The 21855-nt window shown below is 43.2% G+C and overlaps 1 protein-coding gene across 2 annotated transcripts in view; it reads left to right on the forward strand.

Moving 5' to 3' along the window:
- The window catches only part of IL12RB2 (interleukin 12 receptor subunit beta 2), an 86841-nt gene extending 66126 nt beyond the window's left edge, over positions 1-20715 (forward strand). The window contains exons 11-16 of one of the 2 annotated variants that reach the window (XM_086394305.1): positions 197-295; positions 386-544; positions 6930-7067; positions 12044-12134; positions 14604-14703; positions 19716-20715. In XM_086394305.1, coding sequence (XP_086250431.1) covers positions 197-295; positions 386-544; positions 6930-7067; positions 12044-12134; positions 14604-14703; positions 19716-20255 — 1127 coding nt within the window. In that variant the 3' untranslated portion in view covers positions 20256-20715. The remainder of the gene's footprint in view (positions 1-196; positions 296-385; positions 545-6929; positions 7068-12043; positions 12135-14603; positions 14704-19715) is intronic. The other variant, XM_086394307.1, reaches the window with a different exon arrangement.
- The last annotated feature ends 1140 nt before the right edge of the window (positions 20716-21855 follow it).

Here is a 21855-nt window from a genome sequence, read left to right on the forward strand (position 1 = left end):
TATCTGGGGAATCAGAAGAGCCATTCAAGTGCTGTGCCTACAAAACATCACCCTTACTTTGCTGTAAACAGCAAATAATTTATTTGTAGAAGTCGAAGGTTTTCCTTAAAAGTGAGTTTTGTTTCAGAAGCTGTCTGTGTGGTTTTGTTTAAACCCTTGTTTGAACTGGAATAGCCTCTGTCTTTATGTCTTGCAGAAAACATAAAACCTTACATCTGTTATGAAATCCGCGTGCATGCACTTGCAGGGGACCAGGGAGGGTGCAACTCCACCCGGGGTAACTCCCAGCACAAAGGTGAGTCTTGGGCTCTTTCGTCCAATTGTGCTCTAGTTTAATGGTTTGGATTTGGAGGGTGACAAAAGCCTCCTATGTTCTACTTCACAGCACCACTGAGTGGCCCCCACATTAATGCCATCTCAGAGGAAAAGGGGAGCGTTTTAATTTCATGGGATGAAATTCCAGCCCGGGAGCAAATGGGCTGCATCCTCCACTACAGGATATATTGGAAGGAACGGGACTCCAACTCCCAGCCTCAGCTTTGTGGTATGTGTGAGAGACAAAGGCAACAGGGCCTTTCTTGTTTAGGTGTTGGGAAAACACAAGCTGTGCAAGTGCTGGCACTGTACCTAGGACTTAGTAGGTGCTCAATAAATATGTGTAAAGTTAATTGAATGAAGAAAAGTAAAAGACATCTAAACACACACACACTCACAGTTACTGAATATGTGTTACATGCCAAGCAATGGAAGAAATAAAGTTAATGAATGAGGCTCTTAAGGAGCTCACTTATATGGGGACAGCATTTCAAAAAGCAATAAAGGCACTTGGATATCATTATATAGACCCTTGAGGTTTGTGGGGAATGCGTTTGGAAAACCTTTGAATCCCCACACTTGCAAATACCATCATAGCATGTTATTTTCTCCTTAAATGGATAAAATACAATTTAAGTAACTCCTTATGACCCATAATTATGCAATAATACTAAAGCAATTAAATTCTGGCTAGAGTATTATCTCAAGTGATTTCATCACTCATTCACTGAGCAGCTCCAAATCACTTGCCAGATTTAATGTTTTAATCTTTGATTTATGCAGTTTTGTTTTATTTTTCCTGGCTTGAACCTCCCTTTCGTATTTATAGGCAGCCAGAGTTCTTTCAGGAGCATGTATCATAAAGAAGCAACCATTTTATTCCTTAGTAAGAATTATTGGGTTCAAGAAGAATGTAACAAAGCCGACCTGCCATATAGGTGCCAGAGTGCTGCCTGCAGAGTGGTTTTTACCTGGCAAACTTGAGGAACTGGTCCTCTCTCTTGACCTTAGATCTGCAGTATTGCTTTTCTAAAAGTTATGACTTTTAAAGCTAATTATTTTTTATTATATAAGTAATACTTACATATGGTAAAACCATTCAAATAGTTCAGAAAGATATAAAGTGGGAATTATCCTTTCCTCTATACTTAAGCTGTTAGTAGTTCTTCATGTGTTCTTCCAGAAGAAAATGCAATGCGTATACCAGCATACATTTGGGATAACCATCTGTATTCTGATCTGTACCTTACTTTGCCTCTCACTAGCAACTAAACTGGAGAAGGCAATGGCACCCCACTCCAGTGCTCTTGCCTGGAAAATCCCATGGAAGGAGGAGCCTGGTAGGCTGCAGTCCATGGGGTCACTAAGAGTCGGACACGACTGAGCGACTTCATTTTCATGCATTGGAGCAGGAACTGGCAACCCACTCCAGTGTTCTTGCCTGGAGAATCCCAGGGATGGGGAGCCTGGTGGGCTGCCGTCTATGGGGTCGCACAGAGTCGGACACGACTGAATCGACTTAGCAGCAGCAGCAGCTAAACAACAAAAAACATCAATCCGTAGTGAGATCTTTCCACATCAGTCCATGTGGACTTGTCTCATTCTTCTTTTTAACAGTTCTATAGTGTTCCACTATGAGACCTTACAACAATCTGCTTAATAATCCACAGTTTCTAAATGCAGCATATCACTGAACGTAGCTGCTCCCCACTGTCAGGGTTAGTCAGTTCTGAATGTGCCCCCAGTGGTGCTTCATCAATTGATGCAATCCTGGGCCATTTGGAATGCTTCATGTGACATTTGCTCCCTCTTAAATGTTAATTTTTATAGAATTTAAACTGAGATGTCTATTTATAACAGATCAACATGGTTAGATAGTTCTAAAATCTGTTCTTGTAGATGTTGAAGAAATTACCTACCTTATTTGCAAAAAATCTGATGAATCTGAAGTCTGTGTAATGGTATTTTAAAATAAGTTTAAAAGGAAGAAGGTGCAGATTCAAACCCTATTTTATACCAGTTTAGATAGTTTCCCTCTTAGCACTTACAGATGAATAAGACCTGTTCCCTATCTTCAGAGAGCTCACAGTCTACCCAGGGTGATGGAAAACTACACACAAGTGATGTAAATTCTTTAATCAAGGACTGACAACTACCTGTTGCATTTGGCAACCAGAAATTGTTGGCGAATCCACAGGTGCAGTTTCTAGAGAGTGGTAGGAGGCAGTAGGTTGGGGAGGAGAGAGAAAGAAACCAGAAAGGCTTGACAACAGCAAAAGGAGCATGGAGTTCCCAGGAGGAAGGACCCTTGTCGTAGGTGTCTTCTGGCCTGGCCTCTGACAGCACAAGCAGGGTTCAGTAAGAGCACTTCACCCGGCCTGGACTGGTTGGGAGAGAGGCGTAGCGCTGGGGTGGGGCTTCCCCAGGTAGTTCCAGCACACTGCCACTCCTCTGGAAGCGTGTGGGTTCTGCCATGCGCACTGCTCTACAGGCACACACCCTCTACTTATTATTACTTGGCTGTTTTTGCCAACATGAAGACAGAAGCCATGATTATTAGTTCATCATTGTCTCCCCCTTACTTGCAGTACAGCCAGGCATCCAGTAGGTGTTTAATAAGAACAGTATTTTTTGAGTAACAAATGGGTGAATACTGCCTTGCACTTTATTAAATCAATGCAGATGATTAGATCAAAGCTAATTTCTAGTAACCATGCAACTGTTTTGCCTGGTGTGCTTCCCTTGTGGCTCTGTGGTAAAGAATCTGCCTGCCAATGCAGGAGACTTGGGTTCAATCCCTGGGTTGGGGATCCCCCTGGAGAAGGAAATGGCAACCCATTCCAGTATTCTTGCCTGGAGAATCCCGTGGACAGAGGATCTGAGTGGGCTACATTCCACAGGGTCACAAAAGAGTCAGACAGAACTTAGTGACTAAACAACAACAGTTTTGCCTGGTACCACTTGACCTTCTTACTGGCCACGTTTCAGATAACTGGCAACCATTAGCCTCTAAACTGGTGCCTTTCTCATTTAACCACCATCAGCCTAAAGTTTCAGACCTAAGGACTGAATGGCCTCCTTTATCTCTGCCAGGTCACAGCCCAGATGAGGCAGCAGAACCAGTATTTCCTGCATGACTTCTTTCTCTCATTACTCAACTCAACCTATTTGCCAACCAGATTGCTGACACCATCACTCTCCTCCCTGCTCCTCCCATAACTTCTGTTTTTATTCTTCAAATATATACAATATATGCACGTGTGTGTGTGTGTGTGTGTGTATGTAAACATTTTTGGCCCAGAAAACTATTCAAACACCTTCCCTTGTGTTCCAATGTCTCATTTGACTCCCTGATGCTCACCATGCATGCTTTGCTGCAGCAAGATGAGCAGAAAGTCTCTCTCAAATTATTTTTTTAGTCCCCTGCCTTGGGAATGAGATACAATTTAGTTTAATCATATAGCTGAAGTCTGTGCAAGCAATTTCATCAGGTTGAAGTAGGGTTAGGAATTTTCCACGTGGTACTTTTTCTCAAAAGGATGGAAAATATAGGAATTGCTCTGATAGTCACAGCTGTTAAATGATCTGCTGAGGCCTTAGCTCCTTTGGGCAGAGTGAACGCAATAATACAGGGCTCCATCTTGCTGGTCACCCATAGTAAGCAGGGGTGTGGGAGTGTCATGGGGTCTGTTATCCCTACTAGTAATAGATGGTGAACTCGTTGAGGCATACTCTGTGTCTTAGTGTCTTGTATGCATAATAAATATGTCTGACTGTTGAAGTAAATTCAGCAAGCAGGGGGAAAATCTAACTTGCCCTAGGATTTGTGTGTGCTCAGTCACTCAGTCTTTGTGGCCACGTGGACTGTAGCCCACCAGGCTCCTTTGTCCATGGAATTTTCTAGGCAAGAATACTGGAGTGGGTTGCCATTTCCTTCTCCAGGGGATCTTCCCGACCCAGGGATCAAACTGGCATCTCCTGCATTCGCAGGCGGATTCTTTACCACTGTACCACCTGGGAAGCCCCACCCTGGGATTTGTAAGCCCATAAATGATGTTGAGGCACACAGTGCTGCGTTCTGGTTTCCACTTTGATCACCAGCACATGGACAAGTCTGCTGAGCAAGTAAACTACACCTGTAGAAGCTCCAGCCTTAATTTTACAGTTCCCCTCAGTTTTTGAGAGCTCACTCTGAAACTCACACCCGGCAGATCCCTGGAGGAGGAGACTGCCTGTTTACTAAATGCTACCGACATTCATGTTTCTTGGAGGAGAAAAACAGCATCAACACATTGCTCAAAAACCAAATCTTCCCTGCTGAGAACCTGCAGGGGTGTTGAAAGTATAAAGAACTGACAATCTAGGCTTAAACTACCAAAATAAATCTAAGTACTATTGCTCTCATTTTTTAGATTTTATGTCAAATTGAAGCAGATCAAAGATTAAATCCACCAAGACCAATACCCAGAACTTATCAAAAAAAAAAAAAAAAGGGAAATCAGAATTAATAAATGTAACTTAAATGTCTATTTCATTAATTGATAAATGCACAAATTTCTAGGAAATAGAATTTCTTGAAAATTCTATTGAAAACAATTTGTACATTTAATTTCCTCCCCAGGAGTTCTCAAATATACCTGATAAATGTCAGAAACATTATCAGATCAGATCAGTCACTCAGTCGTGTCCAACTCTTTGCAACCCCATGAATCGCAGCACGCCAGGCCTCCCTGTCCATCACCAACTCCCGGAGTTCACTCAGACTCACGTCCATCGAGTCAGCGATGCCATCCAGCCATCTCATCCTCTGTCGTCCCCTTCTCCTCCTGCCCCCAATCCCTCCCAGCATCAGAGTCTTTTCCAATGAGTCAACTCTTCGCACGAGGTGGCCAAAGTACTGGAGTTTCAGCTTCAGCATCATTCCTTCCAAAGAAATCCCAGGGCTGATCTCCTTCAGAAGGGACTGGTTGGATCTCTTTGCAGTCCAAGGAACTCTCAAGAGTCTTCTCCAACACCACAGTTCAAACACATCAATTCTTTGGCGCTCAACCTTCTTCACAGTCCAACTCTCACATCCATACATGACCACCGGAAAAACCATAGCCTTGACTAGATGAACCTTTGTTGACAAAGTAATGTCTCTGCTTTTGAATATGCTATCTAGGTTGGTCATAACTTTCCTTCCTAGGAGTATCTTTTAATTTCATGGCTGCAGTCACCATCTGCAGTGATTTTGGAGCCCAGAAAAATAAAGTCTGACATTGTTTCCACTGTTTACCCATCTATTTCCCATGAAGTGATGGGACCAGATGCCATGATCTTCGTTTTCTGAATGTTGAGCTTTAAGCCAACTTTTTCACTCTCCACTTTCACTTTCATCAAGAGGCTTTTGAGTTTGTCTTCACTTTCTGCCATAAGGGTGGTGTCATCTGCATATCTGAGGTTATTGATATTTCTCCCGGCAATCTTGATTCCAGCTTGTGTTTCTTCCAGCCCAGCGTTTCTCATGATGTACTCTGCATAGAAGTTAAATAAACAGGGTGACAATATACAGCCTTGACGAACTCCTTTTCCTATTTGGAACCAGTCTGTTGTTCCATGTCCAGTTCTAACTGTTGCTTCTTGACCTGCATACAAATTTCTCAAGAGGCAGATCAGGTGGTCTGGTATTCCCATCTCTTTCAGAATTTTCCACAGTTTATTGTGATCCACACAGTCAAAGGCTTTGGCATAGTCAATAAAGCAGAAATAGATGTTTTTCTGGAACTCTCTTGCTTTTTCCATGATCCAGCAGATGGTGGCAGTTTGATCTCTGGTTCCTCTGCCTTTTCTAAAACCAGCTTGCACATCAGGAAGTTCACGGTTCACATATTGCTGAAGCCTGGCTTGGAGAATTTTGAGCATTACTTTACTAGCGTGTGAGATGAGTGCAATTGTGCAGTAGTTTGAGCATTCTTTGGCGTTGCCTTTCTTTGGGATTGGAATGAAAACTGACCTTTTCCAGTCCTGTGGCCACTGCTGAGTTTTCCATATTTGCTGGCATATTGAGTGCAGCACTTTCACAGCATCATCTTTCAGGATTTGAAATAGCTCAACTGGAATTCTATCACCTCCACTAGCTTTGTTCATAGTGATGCTTTCTAAGGCCCACTTGACTTCACATTCCAGGATGTCTGGCTCTAGGTCAGTGATCACACCATCATGATTATCTGGGTCATGAAGCTCTTTTTTGTACAGTTCTTCTGTGTATTCTTGCCATCTCTTCTTAATTATAGGAAATAAAAGGAATTACTACAGCTAAATAATTTCAAAAGCAAAATAATACACATTCTTTGAAAATATTTTTATCACAGAAAAAAAATTTAATATACTGTGTATATTCTTTTTAATATACACAGTATATTCTTTTAATATACTGTGACATGGGGCCTTCATAAATGATAGTGTCTAGGGTCTTTTAAAGTATTAAGTACCAATGAATTAGGACTATTTTAAAATAGCAATGTGCTTTTCTTTTTCAATTTAAACAAAGCACTAACAAATAAATACGAATAAAAGCCCACATTCAAGTATCTCCTTTAATGCATGCCTTTCCTCCTTTATATTCCTTTCAGAAATTCCCTATAGGATCTCCCCAAATTCACATCCCATAGACAGCCTGCAGCCCAGAGTGACATATGTTCTGTGGATGACAGCTCTGACAGCTGCTGGTGAAAGCCCCCAAGGAAATGAAAGAGAATTTTGTCTGCAAGGTAAGAACCACCCTTACAGAGGGCCAGTCCACTGGATTCCTCCATAGGAGTATACCCCCATTATGTGATAAGGAGATTATCAGACTTTCTTTAGTTTATTAATTATTTGCTTGCCGCTACACCCTTGTGTTTGCCATGTCCTCTAAGCAGAGTGCCCTACCATTTCATTATCTGCTTGGAGACAGTCTCTACTCAGTTTTCAAAACTTAGCAAAAATGTTGCCTCCTCCAGAAAGTCTTCCTAAATGCACATCCGTATTTTCTTCATAATGCGCTACGCTTGACCCCTATTCAAAACTCTGAATCCAACAGGCAGGAACTAGTGTCTAACACTTATTATCAAGGTCTGGAACACCACCCAGCACATAGTACTTGTCCTCTGATTATCTGTTCAATGAAAGATGAGCATAATCCCAACAAGGATACAGCTCTTGCCTATTGTCCAGCTCTTTGCAACTCCTTGAACTGCAGCACCCCAGGCTTCCCTGTCCTTCACTATCTCCCTGAGTTTGCTCAAACTCATTTCTATTGAATCCATGATGCTATCCAACCATCTCATCCTCTGTTGCCCTTTTCTCCTCCTGCCCTCAATCTTTCCCAGCATTGGGGTCTTTTCCAATGAGTAGGCTCTTTGCATCAGCAAAGTGTTGAAGCTTCGGCTTCAGCATCAGTCCTTCCAATGAATATTCAGGGTTGATTTCCTTTAGAATTGACTGCTTTTATTTCCTTGCAGTCCGAGGGACTCTCCAGAGTCTTCTCCAACACCACAGTTCAGAACCATCAATTCTTTGGCAGCCATCTTTATGGTACAACTCTCACATCCATAGATGACTGGAAAAACCATAGCTTTGACAATATGGACCTTTGTCAGCAAAGTGATATCTCTGCTTTTTAATATGCTGTCTAGGTTTGTCATAGCTTTTCTTCCAAGGAGCAAGCATCTTTTAATTCCATGGGTGAGGTCACCATCCACAGTGATTTGGAGCCCAAGAAAATAAAATCTGTCACTGCCTCCACTTTTCCCCCTTCTGTTTGCCATGAAGTCATGGGACTGGATGCCATGATCTTACTTTTTTAACAACTTTTGCATATTAGATAGTTATCATGCTCAAGGCACTGTGTTAAGCACTTTGCAACTGTATTTTGTGTGTGGGAAACTTTGCACAATAACCGAGTAGCTTAAACAACAGAGATTAATTTCCTCACAGTTCAGGAGGCTGCAAGTCTGAGAACAAGGTGTCAGCAGAGTTGGCTTCTTTTGAGAGCTGTGAGAGAATCTGTCCCACAGCTCTCATCTCACATCTGGGGCCAATCTCTGGCTCCTGGTTCCTCTGCCTTTTCTAAAACCAGCTTGAATATCTGGAAGTTATGGTTCATGTACTGTTGAAGCCTGGCTTGGAGAATTTTGAGCATTACTTTACTAGCATATGAGATGAGTGCAACTGTGCAGTAGTTTGCACATTCTTTGGCTTTGCCTTTCTTTGGGATTGGAATGAATCCTTTTCCAGTCCTGTGGCCACTGCTGAGTTTTCCAAATTTGCCAGCATATTGAGTGCAGCACTTTCACAGCATCATCTTTTAGGATTTGAAATAGCTTAACTGGAATTCCATCACCTCCACTAGCTTTGTTCGTAGTGATGCTTCCTACTTGACTTCACATAGGATGTCTGGCTCTAGGTGAGTGATCATACCATCATGATTATCTGGGTCGTGAAGATCATTTTCGTCTAGTTCCAAATAGGGAAAGGAGCACATCAAGGCCGTATATTGTCACCCTGTTTATTTAACTTAAATGCAGAGTATATAAGGAGAAATGCTGGGCTGGATGAAGCACAAGCTGGAATCAAGATTGCCAGGAGAAATATCAATAACCTCAGATATGCAGATGACACCACCCTTATGGCAGAAAGGAAAGAAGAACTAAAGAGCCTCTTGATGAAAGTGAAGTGAAGTGAATGAGTGAAGAAGAGAGTGAAAAAGTTGGCTTAAAGCTCAGCATTCAGAAAACTAAGATCATGGCATCTGGTCCCATCACTTCATGGCAAATAGATGGGGAAGCAGTGGAAACAGTGACAGACTTTATTTTGGTGGGCTCCAAAATCACTGCAGATGGTGACTGCAGCCATTAAATTAAAAGACACTTACTCCTTGGAAGAAAAGTTATGACCAACCTAGACAGCATATTAAAAAGCAGAAACATTATTTTGCCAACAAATGTCTCTCTAGTCAAGGCTGTGGTTTTTCCAATAGTCATGTATGGATGTGAGAGTTGGACTATAAAGAAAGCTGAATGACAAAGAATTGATTCTTTTAAACTGTGGTGTTGGAGAAGACTCTTGAGAGTCCCTTGGACTGCAAGGAGATCCAATCAGCCCATCCTAAAGGAAATCAGTCCTGAATATTCATTGGAAGGACTGATGCTGAGCTGAAACGCCAACACTTTGGCCACCTGATGTGAAGAACTGACTCATCTGAAAAGACCTTGATGAAAGCTTGAGGGCAGGAGAAGGGGATGACAGAGGATGAGATGGTTGGATGGAATCACCGATTCAATGGACATGAGTTTGAATAAATTCTGGGAGTTGGTGATGGACAGGGAGGCCTGGCGTGCTGCAGTCCACAGGGTCACAAAGAGCTGGACACAACTGAGCAACTGAACTGAATTGAACTAAACTACTCCAGTCTGACCTTATCTTAACTAATAGCCTTTGCAATGACCCTATTTCCAAATAAGGTCGCTTTTTGAGGAATTGGAAGTTAAAACTTCCACATATGAATTTCAGGGTGGGAGGACACGATCCAACCCATGTGACACATACTTTCACTCATTTGATCCTGACTGCAGCTGTGTCACATGCCTATAGCAGGCACACTGCCAGGCACTCCATAGGAAATGAATGCAGGAATGAGGGCCTAGGGCATCTTTTCATAGGTATGAGGTACAGAGCGATGACCCAGGGTCATAGAGGTGGCAAGTGCCAGAACTACAAATCAGACTCAGATTTGAGTTTAAGTTAAATTTGAATATGTGACGAAGTGGCCCAGCTAACATGGGTTTCTCTCCTAGCAGCTAAGTTACACTGTTCTCTCTGGCAGTGCCTTTTACATCTGCTCCAAGCATAAAACAAGCTATTCTTGTTTGTGACAAGGACTACCAAGTTAATCATTCAGGACCCTATGCTAGATACTTCTCCACTGGGAAAACTGACAACTCATATCCCAGCACTCCCATGAAAGGCAACTTGTGAGCAGTTAATTGGATTAAGGACTCAGCATCTTTCTGCTTCTGGTACTCCAGACTTGTCCCATCTGCCCAGAAAGCAAAGCAGATGCTAAAGAAATGCCAGGCTGTGCCAGTTGTGTGGGGTGGTAACAAGGCTGCCAGCATTAATTCCCCTGTTCAGCCCTGGGAACAACCCTTCTCATGGGAGTAGCAGGTCTCTGGCCGCCAGTGCCCCCTGCACACCCTCCCCACCCCTAACCTGTTCTTCACTCTCTCAGAAGAAGAATCTTTCTACAAGATCCCTGTTGCTGACATTCTACCTCCTGTGGCAACCCATCCATGTTTCCCAAGGGCTTTCAAGCTAGAATTCAAACTGCTTTGTTACCAGTTGCTGCATGATCTGGTCCCGTTCACCTGTCGAGCTCCATCCTCTGCCACGAACTCATCATTTGTACTAGAAAGCAAAACCAGACTATCTGTGGTTGCTGAAGCACTCTCTGCTTCCTCCTTCCATGCCTAGTCTGCTAGTCTGTCTGCACTTCCCTAGCTTGTCTGCATAGCTGACTTCTAGGCATCCAGCTCTAAACTTTTGACATCCTGCCCTTGGGGAAACCTTCCTGAGCTGCTCATGAAACCGTTTCCCATTTTGTTTTCTGCAACAGGGCCTCATATATGCTGTTTTTACATGTATCCCATGGCATCATGGTTTACTGTTTACATGTTTATACATCTGTCATCTGGACTATCTTCATGACTTCTTGCAAAGCCCATGGCCTATTCATCTGTGTATTCCAGCATTTAACCTGTCCTGTTACTTGGTTTATACTGAATAAATGTTGCATGAATTAATAGAAAATCCCAATACATAGTGAAATATCGTTTAGAGGAAGGAATCAGAACAATTTCAAAGACCCAAGTTAGAAGGCTTATTCAGTGGCTTGGTAAAATTAATAGCTACCATTTCTTGAGGCCTTCTATGTTCAGATAAATGGCTCTGTGCTTTAAATACATCATCTCTAATGTTCACAACAACCTGTAAGGTAGATTTTATCATTCACCATTTATAGATCAATTATCTGAGGTCCACACATCAGCCAGTGGCAGAGCCAGGACCAGACTCCAGGGCTTCCAGGTCACAGCCAGTGCTTTGTATACCACACTCCCTTTCCCTCTGCCCCTAGTAGAGGAAGGAGCCCTTGTAGGATTGGAGCTCCTCTGTTAGAACCATAGAATTGGCCCCTTTGTACCCTTTCTCCCTAACTGAATGGGCAAAAGTGAGTCAGCCTTGTTCCTGAGTCCAGCTACGCAGGAGCTGTAAAGCCCAGGGAGTTCACACAACTGTCAGTATTTATTTATTTACTCATTTACTTAGCTATGCTGGGTCCTAATGACAGCATGCAAGATCTTTAGTTGTGGCACGTGAACTCTTAGTTGCAGCATGTGGGATCTAGTACCCTGAAGAGTGATCGAACCTGGGCCCCCTGCATTGGAAGCACGGAGTCTCCGAGCCACTGGACCACTGGGGAGATCCCACAGTCAGTATTTAGAAATGTTCACTGAGGACATTTCTAAACTCATTCTAAACTCAGTCACAGGGTTTGCTCACTTTTTGCTGCTGCTGCTAAGTCACTTCAGTCATGTCCAACTCTGTGCGACCCCATAGACGGCAGCCCAACAGGCTCCCCCATCCCTGGGACTCTCCAGGCAAGAACACTGGAGTGGGTTGCCATTGCCTTCTCCACTTTTTGCTGCAGGCAAAGCCAATTGGAGCACATTTGTGGCACCAAGTATCTGCATGGCTGTCATCATGGTGGGCGTTCTCTCAATGCGTTGCTTCCGACAAAAGTAAGTTCATTACACCTGCCAACTTTGGTAAAAGTTGTTTGTTTTTTTCATATAATAGCTGGTGCTGCTATGGGTCCAAAAAAATGGTTTTCTCATACATTGCTGGTAGCAGACTAAGTATATTCAGCTTTTTAGAGTGACAGTATATGTTTAACTTTTTAAAATATTAAACCTTTCCCCTAACAATTCTAACTAGAAATTTATTCTGAGTATATCATAGGTATATACAGATATTTAGTGGCAAACAGGTTCACTGAAGTATTATTCATAAAAGGAGAACAATTGGAAGCAAACTAAATGCCTGACAACATGGAATTGGATAAATAAATCACAGTATATGTTATGCCGTATAGCATACTATGCATTCATTAAAGATGTAGAAGAAAAGTATGAATCATATGAATATTTGCTATATGGCATTTTAAAAAGCAGGTTGTAAAACAAAATGTACTTTCATTTTAAAAAAAATAGGGCATATACACATGCACACAGACATGTGAGATGTATTAGTGAGCATTAGATTTGGTTGTATATAACTTAAAAAGCCAAAATAGTATGACAGATGAGCTAAGCTTCTCACTCAGGTAAAGGAAGTAAACTCAGGTAACGACTGGTGTAGGAGCTCCCTGGTCATCAGGGACCCAGGCTCCTTTCTCTGCTGCACTGTCCCGACCTTGGCTTCTCTCCTCATGGCCCTCATGAGGCCCTCATGAAGTTCACCTCAGGGCCCAGTGGCTGCAGGGACTGTGGCCGTCGGACCTGCATTCTACAGCTCCAGGGAGAAGGAAGTGCCCGTACCTACCTCTTCAGGAGTCTTCATGTGAAGAAGTCACACGTGACACTTTTTGTTACATCTCATTGGCCAGAAGTTGATGAGGCAAGAGATGCTTAAAACTGTGACCTTTTAGCTGGGCTCCTTGTTGTCCCAGTAAATCAGGGTCCCTTTCCAAGAAAGAGGGGAAAACGTGTACTGGATGGCAGTTAATATACTCCTCCCCAAGCATATACACTAAAACATTAATGGTGGTTATAACGGGGATAGAATCATAGGTGATCTTAGTTCTGTTTAACTATAGTTTCTAAAATTTCTTTAAACATGTACCACTTGGTATGGAGAATTTTTTAAATGAATTAGTTATTCAATAGTTTTCTTCAGATGTTGTGTAAAGTAGGAGAAGAGGTCAAAGTAAAACTACAGTAGAAAAGTCATTTTCTACTGGCCATTGAACTTGTTTGAAAGGCTTTCCATTTATTAAAGCCCTCTCATATGTGATACATATTTCAAAGCAGAGCTCTTTTTAGGTAGACTTTGAAAAAGTTGAACTCAAAGAGTCAACTAGAATCCCATGCATCCTCCTGAGGGAAATAGTATCAGTTAGGGTGGAGGCATCTGCTGTTAAAAAATAAATAAATAAAAGAACCTCCAAATATAGTGGCTTTAATAAAATAGCTTATTTTTCTCGCATATAATTCTGAGGTGTGTCATCTGATTGGTCATCAGCTCTGCTCCACACAGCCACTTAGGGATCCAGTTGTCTTCCATTTTATTGGCCCACAATTCTTTGGGTACTTTCCTCATCTGCATGATCTATACTAGGTCACAGGAACCTTTGCTCACATTTCTTTGGGGGGAAAAAAACCTACTCACATGGCCTCACCTCATTTCAAAGGGCTAAATACATCGCAGCAGCTCACTTTTCTTATTAAACAAAGTTTATTAAAGCCACATCTTTAAAACTGCTTCATATTTCTCTTTAATTTAAAAAAAAAAAAGGCAAAATATTTAAGTCATGTGCATGCAAGAAACACTTTTTGGATTTTTTTTCTTCCACATCATAAACTCATCTTAAAGTATCTTCAAAAACCCAGAGATGTGGAAAGAAATAAAAGACCTTCTGATCACCAAATACAACTACTGTTGGATATTTCCATATGGTATTTTTTTCTTGGCTTTTTTTTTTTTTAAGCTTGGTTATGTCCAAGCTGTTTATGCCACTTGTATCCTGTTTTACTCTTTATTTACTTTTAGCAAAACAGTTTATTTCCCATTACAAGCTCTTTATAAACATTCTAATTTACTAAATAGTAATCTCCCCAAGGGTATTGACCATGTCCTCTTATTTGCTGTTTTATCCACGCAGCATGTGGCACTGTGCTGGTCATGCATTAGGGATTCAGTCAGTGTCTGTTGAATGAGTACTTGGCTGCTCAGTGATAGCTAAACATCATACTGAGGGAAAGTTCCATAGTTTATTTAGCAAACCCTAAGTGGTTGTGGCACGAGCTTTATCATCTGTCCAGACTTCATAGAAAACTAGTCCAGCCTTAGGTGAGGCAACATCTTTCTCCTGCAGTATTTACATTTTATTCATTTGCATAATCTTGCACTGAAATCACCTCACTAAGAACCTGTGTTCCCATGCCACTGTGTGCACACTTAACCAGATGCCATGTTGTCTTTACCTGCAGGGTATTTGTTCTCCTTTTGGCCCTCAGACCTCAGTGGTGTAGCAAAGAAATTCCAGATCCAGCAAACAGCACTTGGGCCAAGAAATATCCTATTGTGGAGGTAAGGTGTAAAGCCGTGGTGGCCAGTTGATGGGGTTCTAAGTCTCCCATTGTAGCTACAGGGAAACCTAGGTGCTTAGATCCTGTGAATAAGCTGCTTATCATACCAGGTTACCAGCTGAGTCATCACCCCCACGCATAGTAATTTTCTGAAGCTTATGTGTGCATGCTCATTCAGTCATGTCCAACTTTCTGCAACTCCATGGACTGTAGCCTGCCAGGCTCCTCTGTCCATGAGATTTTCTAGGCAGGAATGTTGGAAATTTCCTACTCCGGGGAATCTTTCCAACCCAGGGATCGAACCACATCTCCTGCATTGTCAGGCGGATTCTTTTATCACTGAGCCACCTGGAAAGCCCCTGAAGCTTATGACCAAGACTAAAAACCCAAAGCTTTCCATTCCTATCTGTGCATTATGTTCCCCTCCTCACCTCAGCTTACTTCAAAAAAAGATTTAAAAAGCAAGTGTATTTGGTGAGCGTTGGCTCATCCAAATTCAAGAGCACTGAAGCTTTTACTGCGATGCTCCCAGTCCTTTGTGAGCTCAGAACAGATAGAGCCCAGACTATTTTGGTCTTGGCAGGAAGCCAGTAAGTCATTCCATTGTGCAAGGAAAAGGTTTTAAGGCAGGAGAGGTTGCTCAGCTAGCACAGGAGACTGCTGGGAGTAGAGGACATGCAGGGACCTGCTGCCACACAGTCCCAGGAGGGAAAGCAGCTCACAGCAGGTGAGAGGTCTCTGGCCAAGGACCTTGAAGTTGAAGGCATCTGAATGCGGAGCCAGAATATGCACTGAAGGGGAATAAAGGGGAACGGGTGGGGGGGGCGGGTATGTTCTTTCCATCACCTGGGGCCTTAGCAGCCCCACACTCTCACGTCTTAGAGCCCGGTTCCTCTAAGACTCTTCCTCTTCAGTCACCCATGCATTCTCTCATCCACACCCTTTCTCAGACCAAAAGACAGTGGTACCAGCTGCTCCTCAGGGAAAGAGCTGGTCCCAGTTATGTCTGCCTCAGTCGGAATTTAAGTCACCACAGTTTAATGCCTTTGAAATAAGGCCACCTCTGCCACGTACTATGTCAGTGATCCTTGAGGAGCTTGTCTGATGACATGAGCCCTAGTTTCATCCTCCATAAAATAGGAGTTGACAATATCTCTCATATATATTGTTGTGAAGACTAAATCAGATGCCATATAAAGCACATGGATCATATAAGGCAAAGATCATTCATTTTCTTCCCAGGAAGATTTATTCTTGAAGCCTTCTTTCTCTGTTGAGTTTTGTCCCTGTTAAGTTACAGTAGCAAGAACAGTATAATAATAACAATATATGTACGTATGCATGTATATGATGTATATTTGAGTATTTATGATATATAATTATATAGTATATTATGATATGTAACAATATTACACAACAATATGTTTACATATAAAATATAATGTACATTCTCTATGCCAGGCACTGTAAAAAAATTTTCATGTATTAACATCTAACCTGTACAACAGCTTTATGAGATTATAATGTTATCGTCCCCATTTCTCAAATAAGGAAGCTGAGGCACAGAGGACTCAGTAACTTGTCCAGTAAAAAAATTTTCATGTATTAACATCTAACCTGTACAACAGCTTTATGAGGTTATAATGTTATCATCCCCATTTCTCAAATAAGGAAGCTGAGGCACAGAGGACTCAGTAACTTGTCCAGTGTTAGTCGACTAGTAGGTGGATCCTGGGTTCACATATAAGTAGGATGTGCTGTCTGCCATTATACTTTTAAATGTTCTAAAAGATCTTCAGCACAGGGTGAGGGAGGTGTTGCCAGCAGTCAGAGCTTCTGAGCTGAAAAGACTAACTCAAGAGGTGTTCCCACACTGGACCCTCACTTGGAGGCAATATTGTAATGACCTATGAGAATGTTCTCAATAAGGATGCCATTGCTAGTATTAGAGGGGATTCAGGTACCAGGAGTTGAATAAGCTGAGCTCTAAGGTCTCTCTCTTCCAATGCTGAGATGCCATAGTCCCATGTCCTGAAAGCCTGAAATAGCACAGTGGGGAGCAGCTCTGGGTCAGTCATGGACACCTGGCTCCCACACTGGCGGCTTTGGTGTCATGGTCTCTATTTGCCACTGCCTGGGTGTGAGGGGACACAGAGGCATACAGAGCCACTGAAGAGCCCATAAAAAGCTTAGAAGAGGTGCTGAGATAAACAAAGGGTTAGAGAAAGTAACACAGGGAAACAATAACAGAAATTGCCACACACATGCCCGAAGTTGTACACTATGAGTATTTTCATTGCAGCGTTATAAATAGAAGCCAAGCATTACCTAATGTAACCTGCCGCCAGGGGGCCAGGTTAAACATTTGGGTATATCTGTACAGTAAGAGGTTATGAAACTACTAAAAACAAAACTGAGATCTGCTGCTGCCGCTGCTGCTGCTGCTAAGTCGCTTCAGTCACGTCCGACTCTGTGCGATCCCAGAGATGGCAGCCCACCAGGCTCCCCTGTCCCTGGGATTCTCCAGGCAAGAACACTGGAGTGGGTTGCCATTTCCTTCTCCATGTATCTAAATCTCTTGTATATTTAAAGGTGAAAAAAAGCAGTTTGTATTAATTGTCTAAAGTGGATTCTCATTTGTATAAAAGGAAGGTGATTATACACACACATACATACACACACTCTCTCCAACATGTGCACAGGATATTTCTGGAAGCCTAAATATGAAACTGGTAGTGGTGGTTGTCTTTGGGGAGGCGGTTGAAGGCATGAAGGCCACTTAATTTTTATTACAAATTCTCTTTGAACAGAAAAAAAAAATTTACAAGACTATGTCCCTATATTTCTTTTGCAAAAAAAAAAAAAAAAAACCCAATAAATTGGAAAATTAAAAAAAAAAAAAAAAAACCATGCCATCGGCTTGTGGCAGCCTCAGAACCCCATGTCACCAAACCCTTGCAGGGGTAGACTATTTTTAAAGGCCCAAACTGCTCTCCTGGTGACAGGCTGGGACAGACATCAGAAACCATAGTCTTTCACCTCCAACAAAATGTGCTTTGAGTTATCAGACTTTACATTCCCCTGAAAGTGAAAGTATCAGTTGCTTAGTCATGTCTGACCCTTTGCAACCCCATGGACTGTAGCCTGTCCATGGGGTTCTCCAGGCAAGAATACTAGAATGGATTGCCATGCCCTTCTCCAGGGGATATTCCCCACCCAGGGATTGAACCCAGGTTTCCTGCATTGCAGGCGGATTCTTTACCATCTGAGCCACCAGGGAAGCCTCCTACCATTTCTTAAAATGTGGTCAAAAAGACATGGTCTTAAAACTCAAGAGGAAAAGGCCCAAGCATAAAGGGAATACTGGGATGTTATCCATTTTGAGCTTGTAAAAGCTTAAAATAGTTCCTATGATATACCTGAGTTATTACTGGTCCAAGAGGCCTTGCCCCAGGACTTGTCAGCCAGGGGACCTGCTTTGTAAAAGTTCTGAGGTACAGCCTCTGTTGGTACTGCCAGAACTGTCAAAAGGCAGAGCCTTGCCTTATGAATACAAAGTGATCCTCACTCTCTGTGATCCTTCCATAGCGGTGGTTACAGTGTTTTGGCAGCTGCCAGCCATGTTCCAAGCCAGACCAATGTGCCAGGGCTAGTTTGCTTAGCGATAGGAAAAGAGCAGGCTCTGGAAAGAAAAGTACACACCTACCCAATGGCTGCTCAGGGCCCGTTGTAGAAGTCTACCCTGAGACAGCATTGTTACTCACTTTGGGGACACTTGCCATGCTCGAGGCAAGGGAGGGGACATCAGTGACCAGTATAGATCATACCATTCTCACACAGCTTGGCATCTTACAGATAAGTGATTCAAAGGCCAGAGAGGTGTATTGAGTTTTCCCAAGCTGTAGATTCTCAGAACTGGGATTAGACCTCAGGATTTGCCCTAGACAAAGGCTATTTTTATTATCCTCCTATAAGATCTGGTCCCTGCTTGCAGCTGACAGACATGTTTTGGCGTGGGGGCGAGGGTGGGGTATGCCTTTTTTTTTTTTTTTTAGTAACAGTATAAAGCATCTTGTGCCAAGAACCCAACAGCTGGCTTCTTTGCTGTTGTAGGAATCCAGTGTGGGGAACAGTCACTAGGGGCTTCCTGAAAGTGGGCTTTGGAGCTCTGCTTCAGAAAAATCAAGCAGGCAGCATAAAAGAAAGTTTCAAGTTTGGGGAGAGCCCAATAATGCCTATAAAAAGAAATGTTAATAGAGTGCTTAAACTTGGACTCAGGAATCAGTAGTAAGCTTGGAAAGGAGATGTAACCAACTAGATGTTGAGAAAGAGCAAGAAGAGTAACAGACAAAATTAGCTATAGTGAGGAAAGGATGAAAACTTCTTCCAAATAAGTTATTCCAGAGGAGTCTTAACAGCAGAACTGACAAGGATATTACCCTGCCAAAAACCTTTCAGCAGTTGTATCGAAGCCCGAACTCTTAAGTATCCCTTAAAAGTCTCTTCATCATGTGACCTCCTTCTCTTTCTAAAGCCTTAGTGTGCCTGTCCTAAGAAAGAACTAGCAGCTTCCAGAGTAGACCAATCCTCCTTGCCCCACCAGCTCCTTACCTGGGAAAAACTATACACCTCTCAGGATTCAGCTCTAGTGTCGTCCTTTTAAAGTCTTCCATGCCTCCTCCCCAGACAGATGCAAGCTCAGCCTTTCCTCTGCACCCACTGTGCCTTCTATGCTAGAGGAAAAGCAGCTGGTGCAGTTTGACTCACCAGAAACAGCCTAGCTGACGGCTGAGTGGGATAGTGACTCACTCACTGCTGGGGGCTGAGAGGAGTCCACAGCTCGCCAACAATGTTAACTGCCTCTCTTACCTCCCAAAGTTAAGGGCCCACAGTGTTCTGCCTTGAGCTGACTAGGTAGTGCAGGCTGTGGGGCCTTTTGGAACCCTGAACAAGTTGGTTGTCAAGGCTACTTACTCAACATAGCCATATGAGTCTCTTCTTTCCCTTTCTCAGGAAAAGACACAGCTGGCCTTGGATAGGCTCCTGACAGACTGGCCCACTCCTGAAGAACCTGAGCCGCTGGTTATCAACGAAGTCCTTTGTCGAGTGACACCAGTCTTCAGACCTCCCCATCACCGCAGCTGGTCAGAAAAGGGACAAGGAGTCCGAGGTCACTATACCTCTGAGGAAGACACAGGGTACAGTGCCTCAAGCCCACCACCTCCAAGGGCTCCCACAGCAGAGACAGGACAAGGGGTGGATCTATACAAGGTTCTAGGAAGCAAGGGCCCTGACTCAAAGCCGGGGAACCCAGCCAGCCCCTTGACCATCCTCCCAGTGGACTACCTTCCTACCCATGATGGCTACTTACCCTCCAACATGGATTATCTCCCTTCACATGAGGCTCCCATAACTGATCCTCTGGAAGAACTGCCTCAACACATCTCTCTTTCCATTTTCCCCTCAAGTTCCCTTCGCCCACTCACCTTCTCCTGTGGTGAGAAGTTGACTCTGGACCAGTTAAAGATGGGGTGTGGCTCCCTCATGCTCTGAGTGGCAAAACTTGAAGTTTGGAAAGCTGATGTACCTCCAACCGGCAAGGCATGTCCTGTCTACCCAGCCACCTGCTCCAGTGGTCATTACCTGTGGGTGCTCCCATCAGATCTGGGTGCAGCTAGAGGGCAGGTAAGCCAGCTCAGGGTGAATCTCAGGAACTGAGAGTTGGCTGTAATCAAATCCAGATACCTCATCTTGCATTCTGCAGAGCCTTAAGATTACATCCTTTGCTGTGTGGACCTAGACATTCCAATCTGGGTTCTTGCAACTTTCTTGTCTATGTTGTCCAGAAAGGGGAAAGGCAAGAGTAGAAACCAAAACTCTTACTAGCAATGGCAAACAGTGCAGAGGACCATTCATTCAACAACCATTTATAGTTGACCTTGAATAATATCTGTTTGAACTGTATGGGTCCACCTATATGCATATTTTTAAAAATAAATTCTACAGTACTACATGATCCATTGTTGGATGCTGAGCCACAGATCAGATCAGATCAGATCAGTCGCTCAGTCGTGTCCAACTCCTCGCAACCCCATGAATTGCAGCATGCCAGGCCTCCCTGTCCATCACCAACTCCCGGAGTTCACTCAGACTCACGTCCATCGAGTCAGTGATGCCATCCAGCCATCTCATCCTCTGTCGTCCCCTTCTCCTCCTGCCCCCAATCCCTCCCAGCATCAGAGTCTTTTCCAATGAGTCAACTCTTCGCATGAGGTGGCCAAAGTACTGGAGTTTCAGCTTCAGCATCATTCCTTCCAAAGAAATCCCAGGGCTGATCTTCAGAATGGACTGGTTGGATCTCCTTGCAGTCCAAGGGACTCTCAAGAGTCTTCTCCAACACCACAGTTCAAAAGCATCAATTCTTCGGCATTCAGCTTTCTTCACAGTCCAACTCTCACATCCATACATGACCACAGGAAAAACCATAGCCTTGACTAGACGGACCTTTGTTGGCAAAGTAATGTCTCTGCTTTTGAATATGCTGTCTAGGTTGGTCATAACTTTCCTTCCAAGGAGTAAGCGTCTTTTAATTTCATGGCTGCAATCACCATCTGCAGTGATTTCGGAGCCCAGAAAAATAAAGTCTGACACTGTTTCCACTGTTTCCCCATCTATTTCCCATTAAGTGGTGGGACCGGATGCCATGATCTTCATTTTCTGAATGTTGAACTTTAAGCCAAATTTTTCACTCTCCACTTTTCACTTTCATCAAGAGGCTTTTTAGTTCCTCTTCACTTTCTGCTATAAGAGTGGTGTCATCTGCATATCTGAGGTTATTGATATTTCTCCCGGCAATCTTGATTCCAGCTTGTGTTTCTTCCAGTCCAGCGTTTACAGGCGGCCAACTAAAAGTTATATGCAGATTTTCAACTGCACAGGGGAGTCGATGCCCCTAATCATCACACTGTTTAAGGGTCAACTGTATATAAAGTTGCTACTATAGACCACATCTATGTCTAGATCAGTATGCCCCATCGGCCTGAGATACAAATGTTCTGCTAGGTCATGTTTAGCTTTTCACCCATGCCTCCTGCCATTCCAGACTAACATAGCTAGTCCTCCCAGGCTTTATTTGAAAAGCTTAAGCTTCTTC

This window comes from Bos grunniens, chromosome 3 (assembly GCF_055505025.1).
Source record: "Bos grunniens cultivar Pamir isolate PY7600 chromosome 3, Bosgru_T2T1.0, whole genome shotgun sequence".
In the NCBI taxonomy this organism is placed as follows: Eukaryota; Metazoa; Chordata; class Mammalia; order Artiodactyla; family Bovidae; genus Bos; species Bos grunniens.